Source organism: Pseudorca crassidens, chromosome 1, assembly GCF_039906515.1.
Source record: "Pseudorca crassidens isolate mPseCra1 chromosome 1, mPseCra1.hap1, whole genome shotgun sequence".
Classification (NCBI taxonomy): domain Eukaryota; kingdom Metazoa; phylum Chordata; class Mammalia; order Artiodactyla; family Delphinidae; genus Pseudorca; species Pseudorca crassidens.
Genome location: NC_090296.1, coordinates 193528921 through 193551412, shown reverse-complemented (window position 1 = coordinate 193551412; position 22492 = coordinate 193528921). Strand labels below are relative to the sequence as shown.

Genomic DNA, 22492 nt, shown 5'->3' with positions numbered 1-22492 from the left:
GTAGAGTGGATTAAAAAACATCATTTAATTATATACTTTGATAAGAAACCTGCTTCAAATGAAATGATTTAAGTAGGTTGAAAGTAAAAGATGGTAAAAACAGACCCACCATGGGAATCTGCCTTAATAATGTAATTCAAAAGGACGGCAGTTTATAGGGATGAAGATATTAAACATAGTGAAACTGGAAGCAGATTAAATGTGTTACAATAAGACAATGCTGAAATACAAGATTGTGAAACCAATCAATAAAATACGCAACGAGCAGCTCCTTTGACAAACAGTTTGGTAGTTCCTCAAAACATTGTGTTACTATGTGACCCAACAAGAATGCTCGTAGGCATATTCCAAAGAGAACTGAAAACATATCCACACACAAACTTGTACATGAATGTTCATAGCAACATTATTCATAATAGCCAAAAAGGGAAATGACTATTGTGTTCATCAGTTGATGAATGAATAAACAAAATGTGTACATCCGTACAATAGATTCAGTCATAAAAAAGGATGCAGTACTGATACATGCTACAACACAGATGAACCTTGAAAACATCATGCTAAGTGAAAGAAGCCAGTCTTTGAATATTCCATTCAATGTAATATAGTTATATTACTTTTATAATTAAAAGTATTCTTACTATCAAAACCAATACTCTATTCCACCTCTACCATGGGTAATCTAGCTTTCAAGTCACTACTTCATTTGCAGCCTGATGGCATATAATACCATCTCCTCCCCAGACTTTTTTCCCTCCAGGACAAAGGCTGTATCTTACCCAGTTCTGTCTCCTCAGTGCCTCTCTCAGATGCTGACAATCAGGGGGTACCTAACAAATAATTGTCCAATTAATCTGACTTGAATATGAATATGCTGAGTATTGTAGCAGAATCATTATGTCTTTCATGACTTGGGGAATTGCTGGAATAATTCTATCTGTCAACCTAAACAAGAATAGCACATTAGATGTTATAAGGAAAGTATTTAATACCACAATTGTGTGTAACTCCTAGGGGATTGTTTATGCCTTCTCTAAACACAGTTTAGGAATTGTTGGCAAAGCCTGATTTAGTAGTACTTCTGTAATAAATACAGCCCAAGCCGCTATTTTAAGAAAGAAAAATACAAAGGGACAAAGGCTTTGGTTTTTACAGATCTTAGAATAATGGCACTGAGTAGGAGTGAGAAGTGCGGTCATCCCAGCCTTCTTCCCGCCCTTGATGACAACACCTTACGTGTTCCCACAGTCTGCGTGGCACTCCAATTAATGCATCCCCTGGGAATGATGGCCCTTTGTAAGGCATCAGCCTTGTTAAAACACTCCTCCTGTCATCGATCACGTCAGTGGAGCAAAGCCTCCCACCAGCAGATAAAGATGCCTCTGTGAACTGCTTCTGTTTGTATCTCTCCAATTAGAAGTTCACCACAAGAGGCAGTTCTGTAGCTGCCAAGTATCCCTAGACTCTTTTGTTTCCCCTCATTTTACCATTCTCTTTATTTTTTTTAATAGATCTTTATTGGGGTATAATTGCTTTACAATACCGTGTTAGTTTCTGTTGTATACCAAAGTGAATCAGCCATATGCATACATATAACCCCGTATCCCCTCCCTCTCGAGCCTCCCTCCCACCCTCCCTATCCCACCCCTCTAGGTGGTCACAAAGCACCGAGCTGATCTCCCTGTGCTATGCGGCTGCTTCCCACTAGCTATCTATTTTACATTTGGTAGTGTATATATGTCCATGCTACTCTCTCACTTCGTCCCAGCTTACCCTTCCCCCTCCCAGTATCCTCAAGTCCATTCTCTATGTCTGCGTCTCTATTCCTGGCCTGCAACTAGCTTCATCAGTACCTTTTTTTTTTTTAGGTTCCATATATATGTGTTGGCATACAGTATTTGTTTTTCTGACTTCACTCTGTATGACAGTCTTTAGGTCCATCCACCTCACTGCAAACAACTCAGTTTTGTTTCTTTTTATGGCTGAGTAATATTCCATTGTATACATGTGCCACATCTTCTTTAGCCATTCGTCTGTTGATGGACACTTGGGTTGGTTCCGTGTCCTGGCTGTTGTGAATAGAGCTGCAGTGAACATTGGGGTGCATGTCCCTTTTTGAATTATGGTTTTCTCAGGGTATCCCTAAACTCGTCTTCCTTCCCTCCCCCGCATCCCCGCAGTGGTGAATTTTCAGTTGCTCTCTTCCTCTCATCAAATACAAAATACTGTTACAAAAATGCATTTCCCCCTTTTCAAAAGGTTAGAGTAGCAACTATTTGCCCCTACATGGCTACAGTCACTTACATGATTGTGTTAATACAGCCTGGCATTTTCTTTGATTATAGTATGAAAGGTGTCTAAATCTTTCACTTCATTGCCTTGTTCAGGGAATTTTAGGAGTCACAGAGTAGAAAACTTATTTTGTTCTTTTTAGGTTACCTTGGAAAGGGATGTCAGGTGGGTTTACCCGTGGTCCACATCAAAGATAACCTCCGCTTTATGGCTTCACACCTTCATGGAAATCAAGCTTGAATTCATCCAGCAGAGGTGCTGGAGTCCTGGGGTCTTGAGCTGTGGGAGGTAGGGAAAGCTGTATTGTGTCCCCCCTGGCTTTTGGAGCCATGAATTCTAGCAATGTATGCCCTCTGCTGTGTGCTCTGTCTGTCCTTAACCAGTCTCTGTCTCACAATGACACAAGACTCCCCAGTACACAGACGCTGTGTGTGTGTTTGTATATATGCCATTAGCAACCTCTGTTCCTTATGTGAAGCTTTGTTCCTCTATTACATTCCTCCCTCTGGCTATGAATTTTCTGATTATATCCTCTTTGTTTATGCAAGGATTATTGCACTTAAAAAAAATTCTGAAAAAGAAAAGCAAAAAAGTCCTCCAAACTCTCAATAATGAATAACAAGATCTACCTCCTCAGGAAAATCTCTGCCAAACCTGAATTATTCAGATGGTAATGATTAACCCATAATGCTTTTTCATTCTGCTCTAGGATAATTGCAATCATTGTAGTAATGAGCATGGAGAACAAACGTCTGGATTGTGTTCCCTGAGTCAAGACCACACTGCATTCAAAAAGGTCAGTTTATCGCAGGAGTGGATTTGGTAATTTACTAGGAGGTAATGCATTTTCCATGAAATGAGCAAATGAATAGTTTTAAACTTACATCAATTTCCATAATTATTTTATGTGATCCTTCATGGGAAATGAATAGACAATTGGAACAATATTGTATTGTTCAGACATTTTGTAGAAAATCACAAAAATTGGCGCATGTAAATGTACCTTTCAAGCAATGTGAGTTCCCTGAAAAAGAACGAGTTAAGGGTCATAAAGGTTGAGAGAGATCATTGTATTCACAGATGTTTCCAGTAATGACTAAAACACGATTAATTCCACAATATTCTGTTTTAAACTGATGTAAAAATGAAAAGGGACCAAAGAAAGCACCAAAGCCACATTGAAGCTATAAAATGAGATGGGAGCTAGAATATAGGGTATGAGAACCTTGCCATTCTTCCTCCAAGGCACCTCTTCATGTCAACCCTCTCTCCCTGTTCTCATGACTCCTCCACTGATCCAGCCCTCCAGATAAGTTCAGCTGGCCTTCTGGAAATTTCACGTAAGGATTATTTAACTCAAAATACAAGAGCAGCTCCCCATTAAGTAAAAAAATTAAATCAAAATTCTTCAACCGGCCACTTAAGGCCCTTCATCAATGCTGCCACCTTTACCCAACCACCTCTCTCCAAAATGACCCTCCTGGATTTGCAGAACCACTACAGTATGCCCAGACTGGGTTCAGGACCTCTTTTTCAGTTTGGTTCTTGCTGTTTTCCTAAAAGCATTTTAGTATGCACTTTGTCTCGTGTGTCTTACCCATCTTTATAATGTTGTCTTATCACAGTGCTCTAGATTTGTACATATGCCTTTATTGCAAGCCAGAGAAAGTCATGACGTTTACTTCTTTGAATTTCCCTCATTGTTGAGGATGTCATATGTCTGCAGTAAATGCTTATTAAGACCGTAAAACCATGGGATTTAGATGAAACTAGTAGGAATGAAAAGTAAACTTTGGTATATGAAATAAGTTACAGGGATTATATTAATACAGAATTGAGGTACTCTCCAAGAATTTGGAAAAAAAGATGGAAGACAAGGGGCTAAATAAAGTCTACACACTTAGCATTAAAATTTCCAGCAAACTTCCCTTATCCAGGTAGAAAACTGGTGTATTTTTTTTTCTGAAGAAATTATATGTCCCCAGGGGAAAAAATATCTTCAAAAATTGATAGTTGGTGTTCGCCCAATGGAACTGTCAGCTTGCCATTCAACCACCCATGATAAAGTTTGCTAGTTACGAACACCATCCATCACCGTCCATCACACAGAGCTTATCATCCACTCTTTAGTGTTTTATTCTTAAATTTAAATGAACACATAAGGATAAATAGGTATTTGAGGAGAGCCTCTGATATGAAATAGAAAGATCTAAACAAGCAAACAGAAGAAGAAGAACTTAGAGAAATCAGAGACCATGCAGTAAACTTCAAAAAGCAGCTATAATATTTTTAGAGTAATAGGAGGAGATGTTACAATACAAAATAAGAATGAGTTTTTGAAATTAAAAATATGTCAAAAATTAAAAAAATCAATATACATTTTAAAAGATAAATAACAAAGATTTCTTAGTAGAACAAAAGAAGATAAAGAAATAGGAAATAGAAAAGGAAGTTATGGAAAATTAGAAGACCAATCTAAGAAAAAATAGAAATACAGATGCACTTGTGGAGACCATGTGACTCTTTTCTGGAGTGAAGGTGCCTTCACCCCCTGGGTCAGAAAGAGAGGGTCTTTGTAAAATGTGGATGTGGATTCTGTAGGTCTGAGGTTGAACCTGAGATTTTTGCATGTCTGACAAGCTCCCGGGTAAAGTCTGTGCTGGGTCCATGGACCACACTTTGAGTAGCAAGGCTGTGGTCTAGGCCATCTCTGGATCTTCCCTACACCCACCACTGATATCTAAACCATTTGCAGAGTGGGGCCTTGAGGCAGCGGGGCAGGACAGGGGCGGGGTGGGGTGGGGAGGAGGTGCATATTCCTCAGATCTCTGTGCACCCAAATCTGAACTCTTTACCTTTTCTCCAGAACCTCCTTCCCTTAATTATTCTGTCTTATTCAATTATTGACACCTCTATCCTTCCAATTTCTCAAGCAGGGAACCTGTGCATCACTTCCCTCCTCTCTCTTAACTGCCCTAATCTATTTTTCTGTAGATCCTGTTTCCTAAGTACCTCTCTCACTGTCTCCTGCTCTCTGTGCCACTGCCTTCAAACAAGGCCTCCCCAGGCCTACCTTAGCTGTACCACAACTTCCTCACTACCTCTGGGTCTGAGACTTGGCTCTGCAGGGATGCTTGTAGAATGCAAACATGACCTCCTATGTAAAATACCCTCATAATTCTCCATTATTTAAAAATAAAATAAGATCTAAACTCATTAAAATAACATTTCCTGGTCCTTCTGGACCTGACTTCCTTTCCCTTTAAAAAATTTCATCTCCCACAAACACACACTGTTGCAGCCACGTTTAGCTCTCTTGTAATTGGAAAGCTTTGGAGGTACCATTTTCTCTGTCTGAGACTCCCAATCCCCCTACTTTGCCTGGAGAACTCCTATACATTCTGTAAGACTCAGCTGGCTCTTGGGAAGCCTGCATGGCCCTTCCCAGGCAGAGGTAATTCTGTTCTCTATTGCTTTTGTTGTTGTGTTTTTGTTTTGGTCCTTATCAACGTTCTGATTACAGTGACGCCTTCTTACCCAGCAATTCCCCTCATGTGAACTTCTAGTATACTGGAATTTACTTTCGTATATACTTTTGATGACCACAAAATTTTCCTTTGTGAACTGAGTCACTCATGAATTTCGCTTGTGCATTGTGTTGAGGATTATTAGAAATGGTGGGGGCTGAGGATTCAAATAGAAAAAGGAGGTGAAGTGAATGGTACAGAAGAAGCAAGGGGTGTACAAAGATGTCTTAGAAAAGTTAAAGGAAGAAGAAAGGAGAAGATAATTCTGATTCTTTTCTGTAAGGAGGGAAGGAGGAAGAGAAGGGAGCTGATAGTTCTGTAAGAAGAGCTAAGAAGCTGGGAGGAAGAGGAGGGAGGAAGGTGACACCAGGGGGCAGGGTTGGGAGCACAGGTCAGCAGGCCATGCATGCATTATTGATTAGTAACACACTGCCCATGCAGATGGAGAAGCAGAAAAACCCCAACTCCACGTACCATGTGTAACATCTGCAACAAAGCGAAACACATTGGCGTGCACCTTGTTGTCGATGCCAAAGACTGGAGACCAAGAGTGCAGCAGGCCTCTTGACAAACTTAATGTGTAAGTGTCATGGATATTATTAGTGTTCTGAATTCATAATTTTATTTTAATGAATGCAAAAAACCCGTGTATTACGGCTTTCTTAGGTGTACTCTCACACTCGGTCCCCTCCCATGGAGCAGCTCCTAGAGCAAACCCTCCCTTTCTCTGTTTTCTCAGCTCCCCCTCGAGGAGGAGTTTGTTCCCTTTGGCTTGCCTGCGCTTGGAGACTCTAGGATTTAGATCGAATCTTGCTTCCCACCCATCCGTGGGGAGCTCTTCCCTGCTTCCTGGCACGACCTTGCCTGGTTCTCAGACATCAGTTTGCTTTTGCCTCACATCCCCAGCTGCAGGTCAGATGTCCCCTTCCTCACTCAAAGTCCTCAATGCATGTCTCTGTTCTGGAATCCTCTTCCATAAAAGGGGAGATTAGACACCCCTGATATTCCTGGTGCCCATGGTTTTTAAGTCAACTGTGGATTCTTCTATCATTTCTTACTTTAAGAAACCCAAGTTCAAGTGTAGAAGAAGAAGGAGGGTTATACTTACTTCCATGATAACCACAGTTTACGTTTAGTGGACACTTACCAAATGCCGAAGACCGGACGTGTTAAGCATTTTGTATACTTTCAGTGCTGTTGCCATTGTCTTTCTGCTGATGAAGAAACAGGGCCACGTGGTCAGAAAGTGATGGAGTTGGATTTTGAACCCACATGAATGATCTTCCCTAGACCTGACTTTGGAGGGGAAAATCTGCAACGTGTTTCACTTTGTATTCCTACCATTTTGTAGAATGGCTACTATGTAAAGGGCACATGAAGAATCTTTGTGGAATGCATTCTGAATTAGGGAGGAAATGGGAGCTTTGCCAGCCAATGAAAGACAGGGTTTCAGGTTAATAGAAGATTTACTCTGGGAAAAGGAGAGAGGAGAATATTCACCTTCTAAGTCTGAGGTCATGGATTCTAAAACTATCTTAATTTGTCTTTGCTGAAGAAATTCCGAATAAGGCAGGTAAACAGGATGAGTGATAATGGTGTGGAAACAGCGACTGATTTTTATATTGCTTCCACCGAATCACATGCAGACTGTCAGACTTGTCTATTGATCTCAGCTAGAGTTGAGCAGGTGGGCTGGATGTAAAATTCCCTAACTCGTCATTCCAAAGTCAGTCAGACCTTGAAAGCATATTTCTTTCTTTTCCTTCTAGCATGAGGGACAATTAGGAATTGGATGGCTAGATTGGGAGCAGAGGAATTATCTTTACTTTGTTTAATAATAAACACATTAGTAACACAGGAAAATTCTGTTAAAAAAAAGTAAGTTCTTACTGAAATCATGCTGGAGACATCTGTTATTGCACTTAACAAATTTGCTGAGTGCAAGTAACCTTTAAGAAAATAGAATCATGAAAATAGTTATGTTCAAAGCTCAGAGTTAGAATTGTCCTTTGTGTTGGAGGATTCTAACCCATCCTATTTTATCCTATTCTTAAAGTTGACAAATATTTCACGAAGACAAGATTTCCCTCCACCGCCCCCCCATACCAAACTGTTAAGCTTTTAAACAAAGCTTGAACTAATGAAACTTTAAAAAAATGTATTCAACTTGAAATGCGTTGTGGTATGACACCTGTTTCTTAAAACGAATAACAGAATAACAAAAAACTCATCAGTTGACTTCAGTATCACCTCAAGAAAATAGCAGCTTGCCCGCTAGTTTTGCTAGTTTTGTTCTTGTGGTTGAATAGAACAGGTGTAAAACAGTGTTACATCTCTCCATAATATCAAGTTGCAGAGCCTATTTAAGGGAGTAATTTTTAAGTTCGATGGTATTACATACCTTCACATTGTTGTGCAACCATCACTACTATCTATCTCCAGAACTTTTTTTCATCTTTCCAAAGTGAAACTCTGTACCCATTAAACAATAACTTACCATTCTCCCTACCCTGCCTCTCTGGAGACCACCATTCTACTTTCTGTCTTTAGGGTCTTCATATGAGTGGAATCATGCAGTATGCGCCCTTTTGTGATTGGCTTATTTCACTTAGCATAATGTCTTCAGGGTCCCTCCACGCTGTAGCATATGTCAGAGTTTCCTTCCTTCTTAAGGCTGAATAACATTCCGTGATATGCGTGCAACACGTTTTGTTTTTCCGTTCATGTCAGTCAGTGAACACTTGGCTTGCTTCCACGTAATGCTGCTGTGAACGTAGTTGTCCAAATACCTCTTTGAGTTCCTGTTTTCCATTCTTTCGTGTATATACCCAGAAGTAGAATTCCTGGATCATATGGCAATTCTCTGTTGAATTTTCTGAGCCACGGCCACTGTTGTACAGTAACTGTACCATTTTACATGCTCACCAACAGTGTACAAGCGTTCCGATTTTTTCACATCCTCACCCAGTACTTACTATGTTCGGCTTTTGTTTGATAGTAGCCATCCTATGAGTGTGAAGTGGTGTCTCATTGTGGTTCTGATTTGTATTTCCCTGGTGATGAGTGATGTTGGGTATCTTTTCGTGTGTTGTTTGGCTATTTGAATATCTCCTCTGAAGAAATGTCGATTTTCTTTGCCCATTTCTTAATTGCTTTATTTGGTTTTTGCTGTTGAGTTGTAGGAGTTCTTTACATATTCTGCATATTTAACCTCTTCTCATGTATATGATTTGCAAATTTTTTCCCATTCTTTGAGTTGCCTTTTCACTCTGTTGATAGTGTCCTTTAATAGACAGAAGTTTTTCATTTTGAAGCAGTCCAATTCATCTATTCTTTTTCTCTTTTGTTGCTGTGCTGTTGGAGTCACATCAGAGAAATCATTGCAGAATCCAATGTGATGAAGCTTCCCCCTATGTTTTTTCCTAAGAATGTTATGGTTTTATCTCCTATATTTAGGTATTTGGTTCATTTTGAGTTAATTTTTCTATATAATATAAGGTCAGGGTCCAAATTTATCCTTTTGCATGTGGATATCCCATTTTCCCAGAAGCATTTGCTGAAAGGTGGCTACTTCTTAAGCAAGAATTGTTTTAGTGGATGTTTCCAAAGCAATTTCTTACCATTTCAAAGGTCGAACAGATAATGATTAAGTTGTGCATCACTTAGAAGTAGATTTTGACCTCTCACGAGTTGAAGAGTCCTGAAGATCTAAGATCATTTACATCCCTCAGGAAGAAGAAATAACGTAGCCTTCTAGGGCAAAGAAGGAAGATATGAAAACTGCAGGACATCCCACTGGTCAAAGTACGTCTGCCTGGTTTGCTTTTTCCAAACGGCCACACTCAGTTGGGTAGAGCGGCCTCCCTCCTACCTGACAACCTTGGAGGTTGGTGAGGAAGATGTCCTCACTTTTTCTTTGGAGTTTGGTTATTTTATTGACATTTGCTGAATCACATGGTGAAGCTGGAGGACTTGCGCTGCAGAGACAAAAAAGAAATACTGACCTCCAACAGTAAGTAGACACATGGATTATTTCTGCTGATGGACTAGGGTGGGTCCTCATCAGTTTTCACAAATAACCAGGTAAGCAAAGGTGTAATTTTTCTTGAGGAAAACAATGATGTTAAAAACAGATAGGGGAAAACAGTTGTATGGTTGTATGGAAGTATCTTTTTATACACAAACTTTCCATTTATCATTTTGCAAATTAGGCAAGCATACAATTCCTAGGAGATATCTCCAGGAAATTTGCAAAGAAAGAAATGGCAGATGGGCAGGGAGAATTTGGTTGAGTTGACCACAAAGCAAAGGTGTATGCAGTCTGTCGTTAGTCGCTGAGAAACTCTGTTCTTTAGACTTCAAAGCTATGTGCCATAATCACCGATACATTCTCTGGCTTGGATTATGCAGACCTCGAATGACTGCAGAGAGAGGGAATTTAGTGTTTCTTACTGGATCAGCTCAAAACATTGAATTTAGAACTGGATCCCGGGGAAAAATTAAATTAAATGATGAAGACCTTGGCGAATGTTTACATCAGGTAATACACTGGAAATGCATTGACGTAGCTTTGTGTATTTGTATATGGTTACTTGATTGAACAGGCCTGTGGGGTTTTCTTGGTTTTTAAAATTTATTTTATTATTATTTTTTATACAGCAGGTTCTTATTAGTTATCTATTTTATACACATCAGTGTATACATGTCAATCCCAATCTCCCAATTCGTCACACCACCACCACCCCCGCCACTTTCCCCCCTTGGTGTCCATACGTTTGTTCTCTATATCTGTGTCTCTATATCTGCCTTGCAAACCAGTTCATCTGTACCATTTTTCTAGATTCCACATATATGAGTTAATATATATTTGTTTTTCTCTTTCTGACATACTCCACTCTGTATGACAGTCTCTAGCTCCATCCACGTCTCTACAAATGACCCAATTTCGTTCCTTTTTATGGCTGAGTAATATTCCATTGTAGATATGTACCACATCTTCTTTATCCATTCGTCTGTCAATGGGCATTTAGGTTGCTTCCATGACCTGGCTATTGTAAATAGTGCTGCAATGAACATTGGGGTGCATGTGTCTTTTTGAATTATGGTTTTCTCAGGGTATATGCCCAGTAGTGGGATTGCTGGGTCATATGGTAGCTCTATTTTTAGTTTTTTAAGGAACCTCCATACTGTTCTCCATAGAGCTGTATCAATTTACATTCCCACCAACAGTGCAAGAGGGTTCCCTTTTCTCCACACCCTCTCCAGCGTTAATTGTTTGTAGATTTTCTGATGATGCCCATTCTAACTGGTGTGAGAAAGAGGCCTGTGTTAATCTGTACTTTGAATCTTTAGCACAGGGAACATATCGGAGGTGAAACAAGTCCTTGGAAAGAACAATGCCCTAGGGTTAATGAGGGGTACAGGTAGTATTTCTAGCAGGAAATGGCTCACTGTGTAGGCTTATTTACTGTAATCCACAGAAGGTGCAGAGGGTGATAGTGGGGCCTCTTTACAAGGGGACCGAGGATGGAGGGGGACCATAGAAAGTGGTAGATGTGACCAGTTTACTTTTGCCACACAACAGACTTGGCCAGTTATTCTCCTGTCTTATTGAATGCTTTCAGTGCTCATTATTTTCTGCATCACGCAGGCCTATCCGTCATAATGTTAGAAGTTGGTATTTAGAGCTTATTATGGGCTATCCACTGTGCTCAGCACTTTGTGTGCATTGTCTCCTCTAACCCTCACAGCTGCCCCATGAGGTTGGCGTTACGATTACCCCTTCAGTAAGGGAGGTAGAGGAACTCTGCAGCCACATGTCCAAAGACATACATTAAATGGCTGAGCCAAGATTTAAAACCTGAACAGTCTCATTCCAAGCCAGGCCTCTTTACGTGCATTCTAAAGGGAAAATATGCAGATGGAAAATTCCTTGATATATTGTCACTGAAAGGGTAAATGGAATTATGCCACGGCCATTTTAGTCCAATGTTTATTATACGTGGCATTGTTCTGGTTTTTCTAATAATGGGCAAGACCTCGGGGCTTAAAATAGAATATACTACTCAAATTTTAAAAATGTTATTCTTATATACATGATTCTTTCACTAGCGTTCTCTTCCTCCTCCTTTTTCTTCTCCTTTTTAAAATTAGATCCAGGAAAACAAAGATGATATAACGAACTTAAAAAGAGGTGCAATTGGTCTGCCTCAGAATATTTCCAGTCAAATCCACCAGCTCGATTCCAAGGTGAGTCTGACCTCCCCACCCTCAGAGCAAATGGGTTCTCCTTAATTCAACCTTGTAAATAATTCTTTTTCAGAAGATATACCAAACGTGTATCCTCTTTAGAAATGTAGTGCTGTGATCGTGGGCTTTTTGGTTAAATGACCCAGCTCTAGTAGAGGGTGTAGAGGTGGTGATGGACTGCGGTTGGAAATTCTGTGACCAGAGCTTGTGGAGTAAGTTGGCTTTGCTCACGTGCTGATAGCACAAGGTGGTTGGATCACTGTCACTTAGGAAAATTCCCAGAGTCACCATGCACAGAGAATCAACGAAGCAACTTATCATTGGGTTGTACTTCTTAAAAAAAAAAAAAATGCATGCCGTGGAAGAGAGTAGGAAGGAAGGGAAGCCTGGAGGGGAGAGAAAGGAGGAGGGAAAAGGCAATAAGAAAAGGAACAAACAGATAAAGTAAGTCCGCAGCAGAAGGTATTAGGAAAATATGTCACAGGCTAACATTATATGTGACGTGCCTTTGAACCAGCTAACGGATGTTTTCTCCTCCCCACTGCTAGCTCGTGGATCTTGAGAGAAAATTTCAAAGCTTACAGCAGGTGAGTCCCGTACCTACTAGAGAGCCAACATCTTTCATTGAAAATACACTAGAATCATTGATGGAGCTGGTATTCTTAAGGTGGATGGAGAATCAATATCAAGGACTTTGCTTTTTCCATGATTTAATTCTCATCACAATTAAAAAAATTTTTTTTGGAGTATAGTTGATGTACAATGCTGTGTTAGTCTCTGCTGTACAGCAAAGTGACTCAGTTATGCATCTACATATATCCACTCTTTTTCAGATTCTTTTCCCATATAGGTCATTACAGAGTATTGAGTAGAGTTCCTCGTGCTCTACGGTAGGTCCTTATTAGTTACCTGTTTTCTATATAGTAGTGTGTCTATGTCAATCCCAATCTCCCAATTTATCCCTCCCCCCACCTTTTCCTCCTGGTAACCATAAGATTGTTTTCTACATCTGTGACTCCCTGTTTTGTAAATCAGTTCATTTAATTCTCATCACAAGTCATGCTTCCCAGGACACAGATGAAGCAAAGTGAGCCTCAGAGAGATGAAGGTCGCTGGGCATGTGAAGTCCTCTGACTCTGAGTTTAGCCGTCCATGTGCTCTGCCTCTTCTGCTGGTGCTTTTTAACTGTGCAACTTTAGGCTGAAGCTGGCCAGCTAGCGACCACCCAACTTGCCGATTCAGGCATCCAGGCCTCGGCTTTCCAAGGCCTTACATTTTCTCTAACGTTAAACTTAGAAGTCTAGGATGTATCTCAAAATATTCCAAATCTTAAAAGTATATTTGCTGGTAATTAAATCTGAACAATTGATTAGAATAAACCTTCCATAACTTTACTACATGCTTGTAAACTAGTCCTTGTGATTTTAGACTTCTTATCCCTTTTGTAGGGAGCTGACATTTTTGAGACTTTCATGGGAGCTGTAAGCTTCCACGCAGAGAAATGCATAGAAGGTCTCCATATTTTAAATTTTGAAAAGAAGCAAGGGAATTCCAGGTTAAGAATCCCTGCTCTAATATTCTTGGTCTGTTTTTGATTATGCTTCACATGTTGTCCTCTACTTCGGTGTTTTACATTTGGTGAACAAGTTCATGTATTCTTTTTGCTGGCTTTGGTAATAAATTCCCCTCTCAGCCTTTTATCTTTTTATGGAGTAGCTGAGGAATTAGAAATGAGCAGGGCACAGCACGAGAGTTTTCAGTCTCCTAGAGTGCTTCTTCATTCCCACCAAAGGTCAAGAACTGGAGGCCATGGTCCAATTAGCTCAGACTGTCCTCCCTCTGCCCATCCCCCTGGGAAGAGTTTTTAATGATTTAGGAATGGAAGTGCCTGCCTGCCTTTGGATGGGGCAAGTGCGCTCTGGGCACCACAGTCCCCCGAGTTCCCTATTGTCTTCCTCCTGACTGCTTGCGGATCCCACTTCCTGCTGGGCCCCCGTGGGCTTTTGAGTTTTTCATCCTCAGCGTTGTCTTGTATGCCAGAAAAAACTCTAAGTGAGTTTGTGGTTAATTTTTAATAGTATCCTGTGATGAACAGAGCTAATTGTGGTACTGGCACAAAGATAGACAGAATAATGCAAGAAAACAGAGGCCAGAAAGAGACCCCCAAAGGTATGGGCACCTGACTTATTACAAAGGTGGAGAGAGAATGGGCTTTGCACTAAATGGTGCTGAGTCAGCCTGCCATCCTCTGCTCTCAGTTTCATCTGCAAACGGAGGGAACAGACTTCATTTTCTCTCTGAGTCACCAAATATTTTTTTTTAATGTGAAGAATAATTTGCCCCTATTTTAATTTTTAAAACAGAATTAGACAAAGATTAGGTGAAATTAACGGGATAGCTTTCCTTGCATAATCACTTGTCCTCTCTAAAGAAGTTTCCTCTGCCCCCAAAGGCATTACATATCTTACAAGACTGGAACTGGTAGCTGACATAGGGTAAGATTCCCCAGGTTCTATAGACAAAGGCAGATCTGTCTGTGACTCTGGTCTGAAAGCAGTCATGTGAGCACGAGACTGGAGGGTGTATCTAACAGGCCACATTTCCAATAAAGGGTCCTGGAGTGAAAAGAGTTCAGTTATCTTAACCCAGGGGAGGAGGGGTGGCAGCAAAAGATGATCCTATTTCAAATGCTTATCTGGAGGCACCAAAGATAAGAACAACAGCAACAGAACCGGAACAAGAGAAACGTCCATGTGATTCCCACAGCTGAAATCTGGACCCGTGTCCACCAACGTACGTTTGTCAGGTGAACAATGCTTTTCCAAAGAGTAGAGTGAGAATCCTCGCCTGCCACTCATGCCTCATCCCATCCCTGGTTAAATGCACGTTAATAGTGAAGGAATGTGAATAGGCCTGATGATATCAAATGCTTTGTTTTTTCATAAGAGAGTTGATATGAAGAAGAATTTAAGTAATGGATTGAAAGTCTGGAGGAAGACCCTCCATTGATCAGGAGTAAAATGTAGTTTTATACACATACCCGCTCTGGAACACGGAAAGCACGATTGTCTCGCTGACCCTCCTGTCTTTGTTTCAGACACATGACAGAAAGGTCTGCAGCAGCAATCCGTGTCAGCACGGGGGAACCTGCCTCAATCTCCAGGATTCCTTCTTCTGTATCTGTCCCTCACAGTGGAAGGTGAGTCACTCGGGCTTTGGTTAAGGATGGTGAGTCAGCATCGGTGGTTTCCTTGGAGTCCTTCAGACATATTTAATTCTCCATCCAAGGTTTCTAGGATTCTGTGGTCTCCTGAATCAGAATGAATGACACCATGTACGCCAGCATCCAAACAACGGCAGGCATGATTCTATCCCCCACTGAATACTAAACCATCTTAAGGAGGGTTCACTGGATTGGATACTACATGTTATTCGGGCTAGCATGAATTTAAATTGTTCAGCCTTGAAAGTACTGAACAAATCTTGATATAGCCTGTACATTTTCCTGCCCTTTTCTATTAATGGTGAACATGTTCCTGACATGTGCATTAAAAAGAAATTATGTGACTATTCCCAGGCAGAGCTCCATAGTGAAATGAGGGTTAGCCTGTATAAGGATTCTTCTCTTGTGACTGGTGTGATCCGCGAAGAGCTCTTTGTCTCTGTTGGGCCATACCTGAGTTCCAGAGGAAGGATGACTGGAGACCAGTCTCAATTTTAATGTATTTGGCTCGACCAAGGATTTCTTTCCTGTCCGTGTTTAAATCCTTCATCGTATCCTGTGAAGACTGGCCCCGGATGCCTCTGTGACCTGCGACACTTGACTTTGTTCTTTGTCTGAACGCAGGGTCCTCTGTGCTCCGTTGACGTTAACGAATGTGAGATTTACTCAGGAACACCCTTGGGCTGCCAGAATGGAGCCACGTGTATAAATACAGAAGGAAGTTACAGGTAACTTTTTTTCTTTCCTTTTTTTTTTCTTAAACCAGTAAGTATTTATTTTTCATACTCACAGGTCTGCATATTAGCCACGGTGGCTCTGCCTCATTTCGGTTTGGTCTGCAGGTCTCGTTCTTAGGTGTGGGCTGGAGGTGTCCCAGCTGCCTGAGAAATGTCCTTCTCATGGCCAAGGTCAAAAGCCCCCAGAGAGTTAAACAGAAATATGTAACGTCTCTTAAAGCTTTAGCTCAAAACTGTCACTTTTGCCTGTTTTTTTGTTTTTTTAAAAAAATATTAGGGTGTGTTTTTTAAGGACTAAGACATCCCCTGGTTAAAAGTGTCCAAGATTAAGTATCTGTATTACCAGCAAAATTAGGTGCTCCCTGGGGAAGTCACGTGGTGCTCATTGAACATACACATAGCTATTGACTTAGATGGAAGAAAGCTTGTGTGACCTCAGCTCTCACCCCATGAAGAAATTCTTTCTCTGGAATCTCTGAGGAATGGGAAGGAGGCCACCATGGCTGGGGTAGAGTGAGGATGGCCCGGGGCAAGATGAGGCTGAAGGGTTAGTAGGAGTCACAGCATCAAAGCGGCAGCCACTGAGGAGCCTTACATAGAAGAGGGAGGGACCCCCCCCCACCCCCCGCATACCAGCGAGCCCCTGCTGCCCTCACTCCACAGAGCGGAGAGCTGACAGATCACATCAGGACATCTCCATTCAAGCGCTAAGTGCAGTGTTAGCCGTAACCAGAGCAGAGATTGAACCGAGGTTTTCTTCACGCGGTTAGCGCTCACTGTCTTTCTTCAGTTGGCCATCAGGCCCTCACCACAGTCGTCAGGCCTCCCCCATCTTCTCTTCTGATTGCCTCTGTCACATGGCTCGTCCGCAGCACTGTCGAGCTCCACTCAGGCATCGCCCTCTGCAGGAAAACTCCCCTTCCCTTACGAAGCCGACTCAGGTATCCCGATGCGTCCATGTTCCCTTCAAACTCTAGGAATGTTGGTCTTTAAAGCTACACTGGCTGATGCACTATCTTGTTAAATAATCAAGTCCAAACATGTATGGCAGGTCAATGTCAGACTGTTTCTGTAGTTTCTTAAAAATCACTTTAAAAAACCCTCAAACCTCTAGACATTATCTTTCCCTATAGTTTGGTGGATCTCCTATATTCTGTGATTATTAAAAGATAAAGAAATTGGTTCTGTTATGACAAAATCTCTGGGTGTGACCTCACTGGAGTAAAGAGCAATTATTTACTCTCTCGCTAGTGTCCCTGATGTCTTGTTCTTCAAGTCCCTTGTAACAATCCATTCTGACCTTTCCAGCAAAAATGAGCATAGTAATTTTGGTTTTGGCCTTGTCATCTGTTAACACATGATTTTCTCAAAGAGCAACCGCAATCTTCCTCTTTTTCATTTAGTTGATCCTTTTGTTCTTTTGACCTGATGTTAAAAATGTTTGCTCATTGCAAGTTACAAACTTAACTCATTCAGGCTTCTGGTGGATGTGTCTGTGAGTTTAAGTGTCACGCACATTGTACCGCCTGTGATGTAAATGAACTATTACATTATTAAAGAGCCTTTTGCTCTCTGGATTTTGTTTCTCATTTAAAGGAACCCCCTGATCCCTGCTTTTATAAACATTCAAGCTTGGGCCAGATCCAGAATGCAGGTCTAATCTTTCATTGCCTTGAAAGCATTATCTCCTCATTTCTGTTTATGGGCATTTATCAATGAGAATTGCTGCTTGCAGATATCAGTGGCAAATCACTCCTAGCACGAATCATCCCGCCTTCCCGTTACTGAGGAACGTCCTGGAGATTAGTTCTCACTCTTGATCTTGTGTTATCATCACTGTCTTCTGGAGTCTTGCAAGTCAACACAATAACAGATGTGTGCAGCAGGGAGTGGAGACCCATAGACGAAGCCAAAATCGTTTTTTTCCCCCCAGGACAAACTTTTATTTTTACCCCTGCAAAATGGAAAAGAAAAGAAAAATTTTAACACAAGTATTTGCTGCATGTCAGAGGTTAATTTTTCCAGATACAAACGAGAAGGAGGGAGGGAGGGAGGGAGGGGGGGGAGAGAGAGAGAGAGAGAGAAGGGAGGGAGGCCATTGTATTTGTTGAGAGCTGCCTAAATGGCAGATTCAACTGGATAGGGCAGCACTGAATTATTTCCTCTTGCACCGTCCTATCAAAGAAAGCCCGGGGCCTGATTGTGCTGACCCTGGGAATGGTTTTGGTTTCTAGTTTCTGCCCTTCATAGCGTTGCTGGAGTACGCTAGGGAGCACAGCACTTCACTCTGGTTTCTTCTTGCTGTGGGGATGCTTTATGAAGCCTCACAAATTCCAGCTGATTATCTGTGACCTAAATACTTTCATTCAGGCATATGATGAAGTCTTTCTGAAGGAATAAAAGAGCATATATCGAAAAATGTACATGAGCATAAGATTAAACGCTTGCTCTGTGGAATCTATGTGGAATGAAACAAAGATCCTTTAGATATTTTCTCGAGTTCTACTGATTACGTGAGGTGAAATCCTTGTTAATCAGTAGCTTCCCTGAGACTAGAAGCCCCTTCTGGAAACTTCTGTGGGCAGTGGATGAAGGCAAGCTTGAGACCCTGTCGGGTAATCTGGGTGTGCAGACATGTGTCTGTGGCGAGCAGGGTTTGCTCTGGATTTGCAGGCTTCTCCATTCTCTGACTCTTAGAGCCCACTCACTTGAGGGAGACAAAGGAGTCTTTATTTACGGGGATTAATAACTTTTAATTATAAAGACCTTTGAAAGACAAAGCGCTATGCAAATACTAATTCATTGGAAGCCCCATTTCACAGAAAAATTTCTGGTAAAAATTCTTTCTTGGAGTAACGAAAGTAGAGCAGGAAAAACCATCGTCTGTTTCCCCGACTCCTGTGGCTCGTGGTCTTGTCCCAAGCGCTCAGACAGCTCACAGGTAATGTTTTGCCAGTTCTCGATACTGTTATTGCCTCTTTATTCTGAAGAAGTGATTCCTATTGTTTCCTGCTGACTATGGGTGTAAGACAGTCCGTGGGACCCACATTTGCCATGCATGGACGGTGCATGTTATATACCTCAGGCTCAGATCTAGAAGGCTTTCTAGGGCAAAAAAAAAAAAAAAAAGTTGAGTTTTTTGTTTTTTCTCCAAGAACACAATGGTGTTTATCATATTTTATTTTACTTATTTCCATTCTTATCACTGGTAGATTTTAAAACAGGCAGAGCTTATGATGGAGGATCATCTGGTTTTAGCTCAGATTGTAGTTAAGTATTAAACGTATTACATCTTTTAGTTAGTCAGTTATATTAATATTGAACCACGGAACCAACACAAGTTAAACTATGACCATGAAAATATATGTGACCTCGTCTCACCTGCCAAATGCACTTGCAGCGTTTTTGAAGATGGAAAAGCCTAGTTTTTCTTCTGCTGGGACCAAATCAGCCATAGAAGGTCGTTACAAAAGTGACTTCTTCAGGGAGGCATATAATTCACTACTCTTTTTCCTTAAGGGTGTATCCAGACACCTTGAGAATATACATTTTGCATGCAAACACTGTTACGTTAAAACGACATGTAAAAATGGAAAGTCTTCAACTAACTGTCCCTTTCAGAACATGGGAATGCGATGTGGAAAAACAATAGTACAGGGATAACACTGACCTACGTTTTAATTCATCTTCTGCCAATTGCTAATTCTGTGCCTTGGGCAATTTGAACCTTGCCAATAAAATGGGATTAAAAATATTTGTCTTTGAGGATCATAGTAAGGAAATTGCTCTTGTATTTGGCTTCCTTCCTCCCCTTAGGCTTTCTTCTTCTCCTCGTGTTATCTAAACTTAATGAAAGAAGTATACTTTGTAGCTCATTAGGGAAGTGCTGTAGGATTAAAATATATTCTTCTCCAAATGACAATAGCAAGGGAGAAGGAAGAGAGAGGATTTAACTGCAGCTCTTCTCAAATTTCAAGTCCTTTTCCAATAGTAAAGCACTTAGTGATAAGATAAATGCACACTTTCCTGAGCACTTCCTACAGGAAAATGCCTTTAGACCCCAAGGTGAAAATAGTGTTCATAGATTGGCACTTATATTTTACAAGAAACAGAGGCAGAGGGAGTTATTATTACATGGTCTAAGGTGAAGAGTTAACAGGAAGGGTCAAGACCTAGGCAGTCTTGTCCCATGGGTTCCTGAATACTCAGACTTCTCATACATCACAGACTCAGAAAGCTAGTAATAGTTGGTTTAAAGATTAAAAAAATTTTCTTTTGGTGGGTGGAGGTGCTGGTAAAATAAACTTTTAGCCAGGAAGCCACCTGGATCAGATCCTCAAATGTGTGCAAGAGATGGTCCAAAGTCCTGCCGTCTCCAAGAGTCTAATTAAATTGTCTGAAAGAATATTCTGTGTAAGGCTGGGAGAGTGAAGAGGAAAGGGAAGAGAATATGAGAGGGGGAGTGTGGAAAAAGAGAGATGAGAAGAAGATAAACAGCTATGGGTAAGGAATGAATAATTGAATTTCTTTTGAAGTTTAATCATATATTGCTATCAATCTATGACCTTAATGAGAAAGGCAACCTTGGAATGCTCAGAAATGTGATTTATTAATGGAACAGGTTTTACAGAATTAGTTATTGATGTTGCAAATTGCATGGGACACACTTATACCAAAAAAGTATTTATCTGAAATGCAAATTTTAAACCGGGCATCCTGTATCTTTATTTGCTAGGCCTGGCAACCCCACATGTGAGTGCCTGAATGGTATTCACCATACTCTGACTCTCCATCTCTGGCCACATTCGTTGGTGTCTTTCTTCCTTAGAACCCACTCGAAGGTGCCACCACAGCAGTTGTTTCTGGGGCCTCCACGGCTACACAGAGTTCTGTGCCCAGAGTGTGGCTCCTAGAGCTTCTCCAACAGCCAAGCTCCCCTTTCCCTCACTGCCAATCACACATTTGTTTTTATCCATGGACATCAGCTGAGCTCTTTGTGCCTCAGCACGTATCGTTAAAAGAGCTTCCTTAGGGCTTCCCTGGTGGCGCAGTGGTTGAGAGTCCGCCTGCCGATGCTGGGGACACGGGTTCGTGCCCCAGTCCAGGAAGATCCCACATGCCGCGGAGCGGCTGGGCCCGTGAACCATGGCCGCTGAGCCTGCGCGTCCGGAGCCTGTGCTGCTCCACAACGGGAGAGGCCACAACAGTGGCCCGCGTACCGCCAAAAAAAAAAAAAGTTTCTTTACCAGGTAGACCGGCCCCTTTTCCAGAACACTCAGAAACTAGTTCACGGTCCATGGCCACACAGGTCCTCCTTGTACCTTGACTCTGCCCTCGGCCCCAATGGCCAGCATGGCTCAAGTCAGGCAAACAGTGCCCTGCGGGCCTGGCTCTCACTCCATCAGCTGTGCTCAGACCTGTGTAAAGAAGTGTAGCTCAGTGATTCCTCTACCTCCCCCACCCACTTCCCCCAGCCATCTCACACCATCCACGTTCCCTCTGAAGCTGCAGGACAGATATAAAACTAACTCAGCAACTTTAAGATTACGATAGCTTAAAACAACTTTGCTTATTTGATTATTACTGAACTGAAATCTCATGACAAAACACCCACAGCTAGTTTAGGTAATATGTGATGATTACATCTTGTGAGTTACAATGTGACAATGAAAGAAATGTTACTATGTTAACTCCTGTCTTATGGATAGAAGTGTTGCCCTTGTATAATCATCATCATCATAGACTCTGAGATGTGGATATACCACTGTCCGTGAGGTTATGCAAGCCTAGAGAATATTCGGGAATTTATCCGTTCAGTCAAGGTCACCTGTGCTTACTGGCGTGTCCAGCTGGTTGGCCTATGAACGGCTGCGATGATCTCTCCCTTTACCGTCCTGATGAACTCCGTCCCCCTTAGTTTATAGATGGCTGACCTTTGAAAGCACTGTTTGATGACCTGATAGCAGAAGAATTTATAGTGGTAGTCGTGCCCTCTCACCCCATATTTGAGATGATAACACGTTTACTCAATCTGCCACTTAAAGAAGCACACGGTGATTTTCTCCCAAGACGCCAGCCAGGAAGTCTGGTTTGCTGGTTTATGATTCCACGTGAAGATCACTGACCCGCAATCGGAATTACTGCTATTTTTTTTATTGACGCTAAGAAACAGGTCCTGACGTTGTGCTCTGTGTGACCAACAGTTGTCTCTGCTCGCCTGACACCCACGGCCCCCAGTGTGCATCCAAATACGATGACTGTGAGGGGGGTTCCCAGGTGCGCTGTGTCCACGGCATCTGCGAGGATCTGGTCCGAGTGCAGGCTGGAGAGGTGGGTGTCTTCCGGAGCGGGACCCCTCGGGAGAGGCCTGGGTATTAGTTCCTCGCTCTGCGTAGCTGTGTACAAGCTGGACCCTGTGGGGCTGCAGAGGGGAGCCACGTCCTGCCCTTAAGCCGGCCTCAGAT

The 22492-nt window shown here is 41.7% G+C and overlaps 1 protein-coding gene across 3 annotated transcripts in view; it reads left to right on the top strand.

Annotated features, from left to right (window-relative positions):
• CUBN (cubilin) overlaps positions 1–22492 on the top strand; it is a 281633-nt gene that overhangs the window by 6576 nt on the left and 252565 nt on the right. For 2 of the 3 annotated variants that reach the window (XR_010934358.1, XM_067704299.1), the window contains exons 2-8: positions 9551–9831; positions 10230–10359; positions 11973–12068; positions 12617–12655; positions 15166–15267; positions 15916–16019; positions 22232–22358. Coding sequence is in view for 2 of the 3 variants with exons in the window: in XM_067704299.1 (XP_067560400.1) it covers positions 9719–9831; positions 10230–10359; positions 11973–12068; positions 12617–12655; positions 15166–15267; positions 15916–16019; positions 22232–22358 (711 nt within the window). In the remaining variant the exon portion in view is untranslated. Of the gene's footprint in view, positions 1–9550; positions 9832–10229; positions 10360–11972; positions 12069–12616; positions 12656–15165; positions 15268–15915; positions 16020–22231; positions 22359–22492 lie in introns of those variants that run through there. The other variant, XM_067704308.1, reaches the window with a different exon arrangement.